This window comes from Phaethon lepturus, unplaced genomic scaffold (genome assembly GCF_000687285.1).
Source record: "Phaethon lepturus isolate BGI_N335 unplaced genomic scaffold, ASM68728v1 scaffold47903, whole genome shotgun sequence".
Taxonomy (NCBI): Eukaryota; Metazoa; Chordata; class Aves; order Phaethontiformes; family Phaethontidae; genus Phaethon; species Phaethon lepturus.
Window position 1 is genome coordinate 41,786 of NW_010529295.1, and position 13,330 is coordinate 55,115.

General features: G+C 45.7%; 1 protein-coding gene across 1 annotated transcript in view; it reads left to right on the forward strand.

The window, feature by feature from the left end:
• The window catches only part of LOC104618324 (low-density lipoprotein receptor-related protein 8), a gene marked incomplete at both ends in the record, with an annotated part of 29,974 nt that extends 17,822 nt beyond the window's left edge, over positions 1-12,152 (forward strand). The window contains 5 exons of the mRNA XM_010283879.1: positions 6,237-6,359; positions 6,692-6,814; positions 9,693-9,812; positions 9,942-10,067; positions 11,981-12,152. Coding sequence (XP_010282181.1) covers positions 6,237-6,359; positions 6,692-6,814; positions 9,693-9,812; positions 9,942-10,067; positions 11,981-12,152 — 664 coding nt within the window. The remainder of the gene's footprint in view (positions 1-6,236; positions 6,360-6,691; positions 6,815-9,692; positions 9,813-9,941; positions 10,068-11,980) is intronic.
• Between the last annotated feature and the right edge of the window lie 1,178 nt (positions 12,153-13,330).

Here is a 13,330-nt window from a genome sequence, read left to right on the forward strand (position 1 = left end):
AATTAATTATCTGCCTCTGAAGTTAGAGTATACTGAACAAGGCAGTCAAGAGCAGCACCTCTGAACAATCTACTTTGAAATGCACTTTGAGCTTGGCTTGATAAAGGTACAGAGCTAATAAATAATGGATTTCTCTTCAGCTGGCTGTATGCATTTAACATGGTGTTGTTGGTGTGCGTGGTATTTTGAATGTTTCATCCATTTTTAGTCACTAACTGTTCAAGCTGGTCAGTTACCCAAGGAGGGAGGGAGGGACACAAGAAAATAAGAGCAAAATGTTTTACTAAAATATTCATAATCACAAGACTGAAATAAAATATTTACATAGCTGTATATATTTAGCAGCTCTGACATTGGGCCACCTCTGGGGAGGAAGGCAGCAACCAGCTGCAGAAACTGGACATTGTTACTAAGGTATATAAGAAAATTTATCTCTCTTGCCAGCACCATCTTTTCATACCCATGACAACACTGGGTCTAGGCTGGTGACCTCAGAGCAGCTGTATGGCAGAGCCCTTCAAGGAGAGGGGGATCAAACTATCTCCCAGGCGGAGAGATACAGATGCAAATTCAGTGGCTTCTTTAGCAAGAGGAGAAGGATGTAGTAAGTCCGGGACATGACTGTTACACTGCAGGAGGGCAGAGGGATGAGCCACAGATAACCCTGAGCTTTTGTGCCTTGAAAAGAGCCAAGGACTCTTTTAAAAGAAGAGAGGTGAGACCAAAGTAGGAGAAGCCAAATACGTTTCATTAGGAAGAGAGCAGCTTTGACTGCTCGGTACAAGGATACCATTGCTGTCAACCCCCTTCCGAGTAGGGATGGATTACGTAGGATGTCTTTTCCTTAATCTCCAAGAGGTGATACAGGAGCTGAGAGAGATCTTGGGCAGCAGATGCCCAGGCATACTTCCAGGGTCTGAAGTATCACAGGGACAGTGGAGTCAGGAGACAAAGTTGGTTCCCGACATCCATTTCAGTATGAAGTGACTGTAAGAAAGCCAGGCAGGAGCATGTCCAGTAGAGATGTGCACTGCTAGCTGGGACAGCCTGTGGTGTTCGGTGCCTGTTTTCATTCTGAGACCTCCTTCAGAAAATCCTGTTCTTGCATCCCCTCTGAATCAGGAGGCAGTGGCTAGGCCTGCATTACAAACACAGGTGAAGACATGGTGTCTGGTGCAGGGGACTCCCAGCAGAACTGATGTCTGTCTCACAGGTTGCATTCCCTGCAGTGACAGGAACCTGGCAGTATGTCTGAGTTTAGACAACTCAGGAGAGGGAAAGGTGAGCTCCCTTCTACTTCCAAGTGGTGAAAGAGGGGAGCAGCTTACAGATGGCATTTTCTGATGAAACGTCTCTAAAATTTCAAGCCCTGTTGTTCAACTTGATAGGCATTTTTTTAAGTCTTACAAGTCCCATTTACTTTGACACTGCTGGGTGAGAGGAGTGGGACTGTGCCCATGTACCTTGGTGAGGCAGAGGGAGCACTCTGTTTCCTGGCTTCTTTCCTTGATCTGACAAACACCAGTAATATCCAGCTCAGCTCAGACTGCTGAGACATGAGGCCCAAAAGGAACGCAGCTCTGACAGCATCCCTCAGCTACAGAGCAGCTTCACCAAGTAGCACCTCCAGATACTCTTAAGGCAACCTCCCTAGGGCAGAGGACACAGCTGGACACCACTGCAGCACAGCACAGTGCTGACAACCAGTGGAGGAAGGAGGAAATGTGGCAGAATTGACTTGAGACAATTAAATCCCTGACTAGCAGAGATTCAGTGCCCGAGGTTTTTTTCCAGTGAGTCTCAGTACAGCATAATGTGCAGCTTATCTACCCAGGAGAAATGAGCATATGAGCTGCTTCTGCTGCTCTCAGTTCTGTGGACCAGGAAACAGTGCAATTCAAAGCCCCATGTTTTAGCTACTGCAGTGTCCCTTTGTATGGAGTGCCTGGTTCTGCCCTTTACACCCGTGCAAACTAGGAATCACCACGGTGCCACAGAGGTGCATAAGCCTTTTGCTTACTGCATACTGCAGGGAGGGGAATTCCGAAGGTAGTAGCCAGGAGAGGACTTGCAGCACTGAGTGCTCATGTAGCTGATGGGTTGACTGGGTCAGTGTCAAAACTAATGTTGTTTCCGCATCCTAAATGCAGCTGTTGCTTGGGTGCACACGCCTGCAGTAAGAAAATGACATTTGAGAGCTCTGGAAACACTGCATCACTGTTCATATGTTGGACTGAAGAGTTTAGGGATTGACCTTTATTTTTTTTTCTTCTCCAGAAATTTGCTTTTTGGGATGCATATCGCATGGCACTCAGGGAGTTACAGGTGTATGACTGCTCCATCCCCTTAGCAACAGGAATGGCACAAGCGCCACTAGGTTTGACTTGATTAAAACTGCAGATACCAGCACTACGTCTTCTCTTGCAAAGGGGAATCATATGGGTTTTGCATTGTATAAGAGAAGGATGGGAGCTAATGCTTTAAAAAAATGTCATGAGGCCATCACCAGTCATTTGTCATAATCATTTTGGGGGGATATATGAGTAGAGCAAAAATGAAGGGTGACAATTGGAGAACAAGTTTTGGCAGCGAGTCAGCAAGTAAATAGGAAGGGAATGAGTCATTTGAGGAAAGCTGTGTGAGAACATTGAGTGGTTGGGTTTTTTTCCCTAGCATATGTATTCAAATATGTATATATATTTATAAAATGAACATTAGGTTAGGTTTATTAGTCTCCAAATCTGGAATGGTTATATTTTAAAATGTCCTTTGCAATTCATACTAGGGCATCCAAGAGGGAGAATAAATAATACTTAAAAATGACAGCTAGAAAACAGATCCCTTGAAACCTGACCTCACACTTTTGTGCCTCAGTCTCCCCATCTATAAAATGGGATTGATGCATTTTGCAAATGCTGGAGTTTTCTTGAGATTAAGTTAATTTGGGGAAGGAAAAAAACAAAACACAGAAGACAGAAGAAACACAGGCTCAGACTTGGAATATGGAATTCATCTGCTGAATTTGAGCAATACAGCTTTGCGCCCAGTATTTGCAAATGGGAAATGTGTCTGAGTGTGCCTGTTAATTTAGCAGATTCTGCCCTTTACACCCGTGCAAACTAGGAATCACCACGGTGCCACAGAGGTGCATAAGCCTTTTGCTTACTGCATACTGCAGGGAGGGGAATTCCGAAGGTAGTAGCCAGGAGAGGACTTGCAGCACTGAGTGCTCATGTAGCTGATGGGTCGACTGGGTCAGTGTCAGAACTGACAAACTTTGGCAAACTATTTCATATTTGATTTGTAGAGCAGAGGAGATGGCTATAAAACTGCTGAGATTTCGTGGTTTTAAGCCCTCCAAAATAGCACAGCAATTTTCTGAACATCTTGTGCAAAGAAACAGCACAGCTCTTCTCTCTCCTTGGGATATTGCCCTGCTTTGGGAATGGCCCTGATGGTGACCTGCTATCAACGCTGTGCTGCCGGTGGTGCTGAGATGGGATTGTGTCCCAGCTTCAGGATAACAAAGTTCCTGACCCTCTCCCCTCAAACTTATGCTCTCCAGGCCAGGTGTAAATGTAGCATTCTCTCTCCTCCTACTGAAAAATACACCGGAAGAAATATGCTGTATATTCATTTTAATAACTGTGATCAGTAAGAGTTGTTACTGTATCTCCTCTTTCTGGATGTCCATTAAGAGGCTGAGGGGCTATTCCTCAAAGTCTGAACTTCTACAGTGCTGCTGGAGTGAGAAGTGACCCAGGAAACCAAGCCAGGTCTCCAAACTTCTGTCTCTTCTTCTTGAAGCAAAAGCTTTGTGCAGTGATGTTGTACAGTCCCACATCTGTGTTTTGCAGTCCTTGTAGCAACCAAGCTGGGAGCTGTGCTGTCATTTTTCTCTCAGTCTTGTGGTGCTTTTGCAACATTGTCTTGGCAGTTCCTGCAAAATTCTCCTTCATTTTAATTTGTTTTAGGGTTAGAAACCTTTCTATTCTTAGCATCTAGCTATAACTGCTTTCTAGAAGAGCTTTGAAGGTTACAGTTGAGGACAGTAGGTTTTATAGCAGCTACCTTCCAGATCTGTAGCTCTTGTCATGCAGGTTTACTTGAACTGGAGACCTGTTCCTACTGCAGGAAAGGCAAGACCCCTATGGGCTTTAATTACATGTAGCACTTTTGTGCAGGGCTAATATTTATAGTTAGAAATGGAGGACCATCCTTTCCTGTCTCCACATCTAGAAGTTGCTACAGAAAAGGTGAAGTAAACTGTTTTTCATGTTGGGGGTGAGGACAAGAAGTAACTGTGGCAGGGAATTTTCGGCTAGACAGTAGGAAAAGCTTTGCAATGGCCAAAGTTTAGCTTGGAAGAGGTTGGGATTGCCTAGTGGGAAGGTGGTCTCTCTATCATCAGGACTTTCTCCAGGCAGGTGGTGGTACATGGCAGGATGGTTCAAGCAGAAGTGCCTCTGCGTCCCTGCAGGAGCTCTCAGTGCCACTTCCAGATCTGTGGTCTGTGATTGTCCGAGACCACAGCTTCGTTTCCTCCTCTCTTTCGTTTTTCGCCATTTAGAGCAGCAGTTCCCACATGCTTAGTTTGGAGCTACTGTCCCAGATGTCCCACTGAGGTTTCCGATTGCTGTGCCTGGGTTTATTAGCTGAAATGTGGCAACACAGCTGGTCCCATAACTATGCTTACTGCTTGGGATTTTTTTCTCACTTTGCAGCTTTTTATGAATCTAGTGCATATGGCTTTCCTCTCCAAGGAGCAGTGCTATTTCCAAACTTTTCTCATGTGACTACTGTGTATTTCTAAAGGCAAGATTTCTCCCTTCCCCCACCAGCTCTGCAGTTGCAGCTTTTCCTGTCTCTTGTGCCCTTCGCCAGCTGAAGATGCACTACAGCTAAGTCCAGTGAACAAGTTGTGAATCTGGATCCTGCATCCTGTGGGATGCAATCACCAGTAATGCTGAGCCTTTGTGCAACAAATACTTGATGGTATCGATGCTAGCTCACTTTATGACTATGGCTCTTCCTGGGTTATGTGAGAGTAGTAATTTTTGTATTAGAACCAGTTTGTCAAATTGTCAAGGAAGGTCTGCCACGTAGCTCTCACCTCCCATGTAGTAACATCAGTGCTGACCTCTCTAGCTATTCAGAGGCAGTGATTTTCTGTCATATGATACCAGGATGCAATCAGCAAGATGGAGAGGCTAGAATCAAGAGCTCTCAAGGGTGCGCTGCCATAATAAGACTTTAAGAAAACACCATAAGACGGTTGCCTCAGTAGTAAGCTGCATAACATGTCCCAGGAATGAGGAGCCTGTTTTGCCAGTGAAATACAGGCTGTAGCCCTTCACTGGCTAGTGAGCGCCTGTACCCTTTGTCAGCGCAAGCCTGGTCCCAGGTAGGGAAGTCTCTCACTTAGTGTAACCTTGGGAAGGGAAATATGACTGCTTTTAGTGTGGTCAGTGCAGTTGTCTTTTTTTATTTTTTCCCCAGCTTTGCTGTTCAAGCCTGACCTGGGCAAATGAGCTTCAGGCTTGAAACCTGGCCTGACACTGTGGAGATGCTTTTGGCCTGTAACCCCAAGAAACACCAAGCTGCAATACAGTGGAGCTCTTCTGCCTTCCAGTGGTCTGTTGGCTCATGGGCATTTAGTAACCCGAATGATCATGTCTCCGTTGCTAGCTTCGTCCTCAGTGTGACCACATTGGCTTTGGCAGAGAGAGTCAATACATGTCTCTTGCCCATACCCTTAGCCTGTACATGTTTTGAAATATATCTTAAGTATATTTTTTTTCTGAAGGGAGAGCTGAGGACCAGTTGCCTGTGCCTACCCAGTGCCACTCTGCACTCCTAGTTGGAAAGCAGCCTGGCCTCTCACACAGACCAAAGACCCCACTGCTGATAGTTTTGCTGTGTGCTTGCTTTCTTGTGTCTCACCAGAGAAGTTTCACTGCGTGCACTGATTCTGTTTTGACAAGATCTGCTCATACAAGCTTTGGGGCTCTTTTCCCAAGGACATAAAGGGTGATCTGGGATGGCAAAGGGGCACAGGAGAACAGTGGCTGACGCAGCTGCTGTCTCTGTTGCTTTGGTGGAAGCAGACAATGCTCTGTGACACTGGCTGACAGAGGGTGCGGAACTCCAGCAGTGTCTGAGGTACATGGCTAAAAGGTACCACAGAAAGGATTCAAGTCCTGTGTGGGTAATGCTTGAATGTGTTGTCTTAAAAGCTCTGGTGACCTGCCAGCCAGATGAATTCCAGTGTGGTGATGGGACCTGTATCCATGGAGCAAAGCAGTGTAACAAGGTGCATGACTGTCCTGACAACAGCGATGAGGCAGGCTGTGTCCAAGGTAGGTACAGACAGCTCTACAGTCCTCGTGCTCCATGGTGTAAGGCTGCGAGAACTGTGTGGCCAGTGCTGCTCCTCTGGGCCCTGGCAGGCTGCTTCCTGAAGAGAGTTGTAAGCCGTTCTGGCAGTGGGGTTGCTTGGGAGAGATGATTGTGCTGACCAGGCAGACTGCATGACTTTAAAAGTTCCTTGCATGATACTCAGGCTCAGTGTTCATTTGCTTAATCTCATCCGTTTCTGCTAATGACACACTCTTGAAGCTTTATGTCGGGCTTTTTGTTGTCATGAGCCTCATCTAACTTAGTTGCTTTCCTCTCTTGCCCGACATGACAGAGTCAGCATGTGAAAGTCCCAGCAAGTTTCAGTGTAAAAGTGGAGAGTGCATTGACGGAGGCAAAGTGTGCGATTCACATAGAGACTGCAGGGACTGGTCTGACGAGCCTCTGAAAGAATGTGGTACAGTACTTGCCTTCTACGTGTTGCTCCTGTTGTAACTGCTTCCCCTCTCCTCCATCTGGTGCTCACAGCTTTGAGTGTAACCACATGTAGCTGCTAATGCTATTTCTCACTCTGCTCCTCTTTCCTTCCCTTTATTCTCTCATCACCCTTCATATGAATATAATTAGTAGCCTAGTCCGATCATCTTTAAGTTTGAACTGTGCCCTTCTCAGCTCAGCTTTTATTCTTGGAGGGATGTATGAACTGAGCACAGGACTAGGAACCAGGAATTCCCCCTCTCCCCAGATACTAGTGTTCTCCATAGCACAGAGCAGTTTATTTAGCCTCATTGTCTAAATTATCTTTGAATTGTAAGATGGTGATAACATCATAAAAATTTAGCATTGGGAACATGCTTTGAAGGTGAATGCACACAGAATGACAGCAATCACTGAGACATGACTTGAGCCATTTCTGGCTTTTACATGTTGTTGCTGCTTCCAGAGGTTGCTCTCTGCAGTGTCCTGCCAGCTCTGGGCTAGAGAGAATGCGCAAGCCACAAGAAGTGGGGACTTGCATCAGGGCTGTCAGACTCAGCAGAACAGAAAGCCCAGGCTAGAGGGCTGTGCTGCTCTCCCTACGGCAGCCCCTCTCTCACCTTTCCCACCAGGTACCAGCCTCAGTCTGGAGCATTACTCAAACACATTTGTTTTTTTTCCCCAGTGCGGAAATGTCTCAGGCGTCACTTTCCATGACATCATGGAGCGCCTGCCTCTTAAGTAACTCACATTCAGGAACAACTGTCATTCTCTTTGTATCAGACAAGTGCGTGTGCATGCCTAGTGAGGATCCTGTTACCTTGTGCTTTCCGTATACCATATATCCACACTAATCCACATCTCCCTGTCTTTCTGAGTGGGTGTTGCAACTTGTCTGTCTGTGGGGGTCTTCCGACAAAGCTGGCAGCCCAGTTTGTCTCATGAGACTGGGCAGTGGCACAGCACAGCTGGGCTTGGTGCTCAACCTTACAGTGGTGCCAGTGGCTGACTTCGTGCAGTCCCAGGCTGGCAGTGAAGTGTCTTTTAAGTTAGGAAGCTGAGCAGAGAGTAGCCCCCAAAGGCAACAGGTTTCTTTAAGAGTGCAGAATGATTTGGATTGCTACGAATGTAACGCCTACCCACAAGTAATCCTCGCAGAAGGCAGGAGGTGCAGGTGCTCCTCATCTTGGTGTGTCTGTCTAGCTGTGTGCTAGACACTGCAGGTACCCTCCAAGGTTCCCCCAAAAAGCATGGCAAAAGGCAGAACATCACTTGTCTTATTTTAGGCAGGCAGTGAATATACTGCTGAAGTTTGGGTAACAGGCAGCAGCTGCCCAGCAGAAAGAGAACAGGCTAACAGCTGTGCCCGGCTCCTCCTCAGCTCCTATTGAGAAGTGCTGCAAGTGAACCAGCACTTGATTTACAGTCTCTAAATCCATTCCGCAAAGCACCTCTGAACCAGGGGAATCGTCTGAGGAAGGATTTGCTTGTTAGTTGAAACAGCCTTTGTAGTATTTTGCAGAAAGCAGTTGTGCATGTTTATGACCCAATTTGCTAGACACCTATGCAAGTGTAGGAATAGGTGATATCCATTAATAAACATCATTGAACAGTGAGAACACACAATGTGACTCTGCAGACACCTTCTTGGAGCCTAGTGAACATGCTCTATTAATAATGTATTGATACCTATATGTGTGTGTCTTTGATAGGAAGGTGAAAGCATCCCAGACCTGAGATGGCGTTCCTTCTGGTGTGATGCTTTCCTAGTCTTACTGACTTAATTGGCTTGTGGTTGTTTTAATTTTCTTCCAAGAGCTCTGGTTTAATGGCTCTGCTGTACTGCTCACCTGCAGTGTGCAAGGAAGCAAGAAGTAAAAGATAAATGAAAAATTTGCCTTTAAATTGCATTACAGATTGAAGCAAATAATTTTTGCTTCTTCTGGTGAGCCCACTATACCTGAAATCCCACAGCTGCTGTTCAGCACTCTTACTTAGGGAGAGGACTTTCTCTTCACCTTGCGTAGGTTAATTACAACAGCAAGGCTATTTCTGACAGAAAACCAGCTTTCCTCAACCTGTCATTCAGTTCTAGTTACAAGGATCCATTTAGTCTGTTTTTCATTTCAGCACTTGAAAGCAGGATCAGAGAGGTGGCCTTGGATTAGACAGGGACCCAGGAGAGGATGGGGGCTGTTGCTTCATAAATTGCACACTTGGGCTGATGCAGGCTGCCAGCAGAGACTGTTGTGTGGGAGATGTTTGTGGGAGGACTGTATCTTGGTGCTAATGGAGTATCTCTGACAGACTGTACTTTGGTGTGTTCTGGAATTTTCACATAGATCATTCCTTGGAGCTAGATGGGAAAATAGTACAGTATTTCAAAATAGCTGACCCCTGGGAGATGAGACTCTCCCAGCATGAATTATTAAAACTCAGAGAGACTGTTCAGAAAAGTCAACATGAACCAGTGCATGGGGAAGAAGGAAACTCCTGGAGAGAGCCCTTAGGTCCCTTGGAAGTTCCTCACATCTGGCAGAACATGCTCAAAGCAGCAGCTCTCTGATGGGATGAGATGCAGAGATTCACATATGCTGTATCGCCAGGGCTCCCTGTTCATTAGCCACTAGCTTTCAGTCCAAGTGATCCTGTGTTGGTTTGGAATAAGAAAGAGCAAGGTGATACAGTGGTGACTTCCTATTTGTGAAGTCACTCATATGCTCTATTGGGCCAGCTCCTGGCTACCAAAAGCTCCTAGATATGGGAAAATTTCTGAGGACCTTAACCTCTCTTAATTTCCTTCAATCTTACAACTAAAAGCCCTCCTTTATCATAGATAATCTGTATATCCCTTCCAGGTATTAATGAATGCTCTATGAACAACGGTGGTTGCTCACACATATGCAAAGACTTGAAGATTGGTTATGAATGTGAATGCCCGCCTGGATACAAGCTTCTGGATAAAAAAACGTGTGGAGGTAATTTACATGCAAACAGCAGTCCCTTGTGTTTCACCATACAGAGATGTGATTATATTCACTTCAGCATTGCTCTATCACAGATGGTTTGATTTCAAGTTATTGATGGGTTTCAAACACTCTTTTCAGACATAGATGAATGTGAGAATCCAGACGCTTGTAGCCAGATCTGCATTAATTACAAGGGGGACTACAAATGTGAGTGCTACGAGGGATATGAGATGGACACCCTGTCCAAGAACTGCAAAGCTGTAGGTAAGACAATCCCACAGGCACTTAAACTTTGCTTGATCAACATTACAACTCCGATAAGAAAACATGCTTGCAGGGCTGAGGCTAGGGGAACAGAAACAAAAGGGAACTAGCAAAGCAAGCAAGCAAAGCAAGCAAGCAAAGACATTTCATTTCAAGCAGCATGGAACTGCTGCAGTGATAGCAGATGCATCTCTAGGCAAGAACTACCAATCATGCAGATCAGAATATTTTAACAGTGTACAGAGCAAGATTACAGTCACTAGTTGGCTGTTTGAAGCTGAAACTAGAAAAGAAAGTCTCTTGACAGGTGTTATTAAAAACAGTGCAGCAAAAACATTTAGTGGTAGTAGTATTAAAAGGAAGAAAACATCCCAATTAAAGCATGGTTGGTTAGCCACCTCTCCACCTTCCCAACCTCTTGCACAAATACCAACATGAACACTGGTAGTTTGCTTAACCTTATTGCAAAAATGAATGTCAGAGGGAATAAAAAGTTGAATGGTGCAAAATTGAGCATTGGCCATGCTGAGGGTTTCTTTAATGGAAAAATTAGTGGGTCTCCTGGGGAAGGGTGAGTTACCTGCAATACAGAATTGCTTCTCTAGTGTTACCCTGCCACATCCATATGGCCTCTTTTTTTCCCCAAGTTCTATATGGTATGTACAGTGTCCAGCTGTCCTCATAAAGTCTGTTAGTCTCACATCTGCAGTGAGTTAGGACTGACCCAAATTCTGGGACACTGTATGGCGTCTAACCAACACTTGTTGGTTAGAAAATTCTGTTGTGCCCAAGAGCCTCTGCTGGGAACCCTGCTGCACCACATATTCCAGAGCTAGAACCTTGTCCCAGCTCTTCCCTTTTAGTTTCATATTCCTCAGTCCCCTTTTGTCTTTCCCAGTGGAAAGGCACTCTTCGCTAGGATATTCTGCTGGCCGCTGTTGGAGACAAACCAGTCTAACCCACTAAAGCTTGTTCTGAGCCTCCCATCCTGTCCCTACCTCAAATAGGGAGGTGCACAAAGAGCGAACTAAAGCTTTAGCTCTTTGACTGGCAGCTTATTTTAGTGACACTTAAGAACACAGAGACTCACGCGCTCTGCTGCTTGCAGAAGGCAAGGATGTGCCTTTCTTGATCTGAGCCTAGACACATAGATGTCTGCCTCCCACAGTAGGAAACTGGCCTCCAAGGGGCCCACTGTGAATAACCATGGAGGCTAAGGGTGCTGGCTGTGGTCTTCTGGGCAAAATAATTATTGGTTTTCTATGTGTCCTGCTGTCCTGTTGTAAGCTTTATGCTCCATGAGAGGCTCTGGCCTGGGCTGGCCTGAGATCACGACTGCGGTAGCAGTATCACCAGCACCCAGGCTGCAGGCTCCGGCCCCACAGAAAAAGACATGTGAACTGCCTGAGCCCAAGTGCTCAGGTGGACTCTGTGAGTTCTGCATGTACCTGATAGTCTAAAATTTTTCCCTGGCAACCAGTTCTGGCTTTGCTGAATTCAACATGGCTCTAACATGCCTCAAGTCTGGCTGCCTCCCTTCCCTCCAGCCAGTCCAGAGGGCTGTTTCTTCCTTGTCCTGACCATGAGTCACCAAAATCTGGCCCATGTATTTTATATCTAAATTGTGTAATTGAAGGTGAGGATATTCCCCAGAGTTTTGCTTGTGGCTTAGCAGAATGGGCAGACCAAGAGCCAGTGTGCATCTAGTGATCACAGAGGTGCTGCGGTCCGTGTCCACGTGTGATAGCTCTGCCTCTGGAAGCCACTTACACTTGCTGCTGGTGAGGTAGTGTAAAGCTTCCTTACAGAGCAGAACTATCACTAATAGTTCTGTTGTTGTTTGAGAAATGACAGCTGAATCCAGCCCTTCGATCAGCTGCTAAAATGACAAATGCGCTTACTTTCTGTGGTAGGCAAGAGTCCATACCTGATCTTCACCAATCGCCATGAGGTCCGTAAGATAGACCTGGTGAAAAGGGACTATTCTCGCATCATTCCAATGCTGAAGAATGTTGTGGCGCTGGATGTGGAGGTGTCAACAAACAGAATATATTGGTGTGATTTGTTCTACCGAAAAATCTACAGGTAAGGGGCAAGAGACGATGTGTGTTTTGGTATCTTTCCAAAGCTATGGTTTAATCTTTACCGCTTAAGGACAATCTGCAGAGAACAATGCAGGGTACAGTGAACTTGAGGGCTTTTCTTCCCTTACTGGATTACCTGTTGTCCTGGTTTTAGCCCATGACACCTGTTGTGGCCCAGACTTTGTAAGCTTTTTTAGGAAATGATAAAGAAATGAGGAGCTTGTGCACTTAGCTGGTTTGATCAGTAATAGATCCTGCTGCGGTTGTGCAATTACACATAGACTCTTGTTTACTAAAACATAATATTGCTAAGCAATGCTGTGCAAGACAGCTGTGTGCTTGCTGTACGTGAACTCACAAAGGACTTGGCATCTGAAAGCACAAAAGAGGCAAATGGTGTGAGCCAGGAGGTAGCAACACAGATACTATCTGCCTACTGTAGTCTCTGGTAGACTGGATTTAAATTCACAGCACTTGACCACAGTACACATTCTGTAATTCTCATTCTCCCTCCTCCTTCAGCTGTTTTTGTGGCATCCATCACAGTATTATGTACCAGGGCCTGTGAGTGCGCCTAGTCAAAACTGTATTTAATTTATGTGCTGAAAATCCCCCATGTATATTCTGATTTGCATAGCTATTGCACCCTTTTGCAGCCTCTACAGTGATTTGTTCTGGGTTTTAGCTAATGATCAGGCAAAGGCTGATTGGTTTCAGTGTGTGGGAGCCAAGCCAGGGTTTCCGCAGGCTGTGGTAGCTCCCCTGCCATTGGCAGGGAAATTTGCCCAGGCTGTGCTGAGTATTAAGCACTCAAGTAGGTAGGTGGGTACCCTGAGCGGGCCTGTGGAGCTCTGAAAATGGGGACATGGTTCAGAAGAAAGCTGCCTGCTTTCACTGTGTGTGATTCTGTAGGCACAAGCAGGGGTGGGTAAGGGCTTCATATTCATACACAACGAATTATACAAGACACACTGCTCCTTCTGCAGCGCTCTGATGGTGAATGCCCTGGGGCACTGGGCACCACTGAACAGTGTTCATACCCTGAATATGGCTATACCAAGCCTTTTTCTTTTTCCAAACAGCAGAATTTTTCTCTTTCTTACTCCTACTTGCATTAGCTTTGTTGTAAGTCCCACCTTTTCTGCAGAGCAAGGTGTGCAGTTACAACTTCTTAACAAT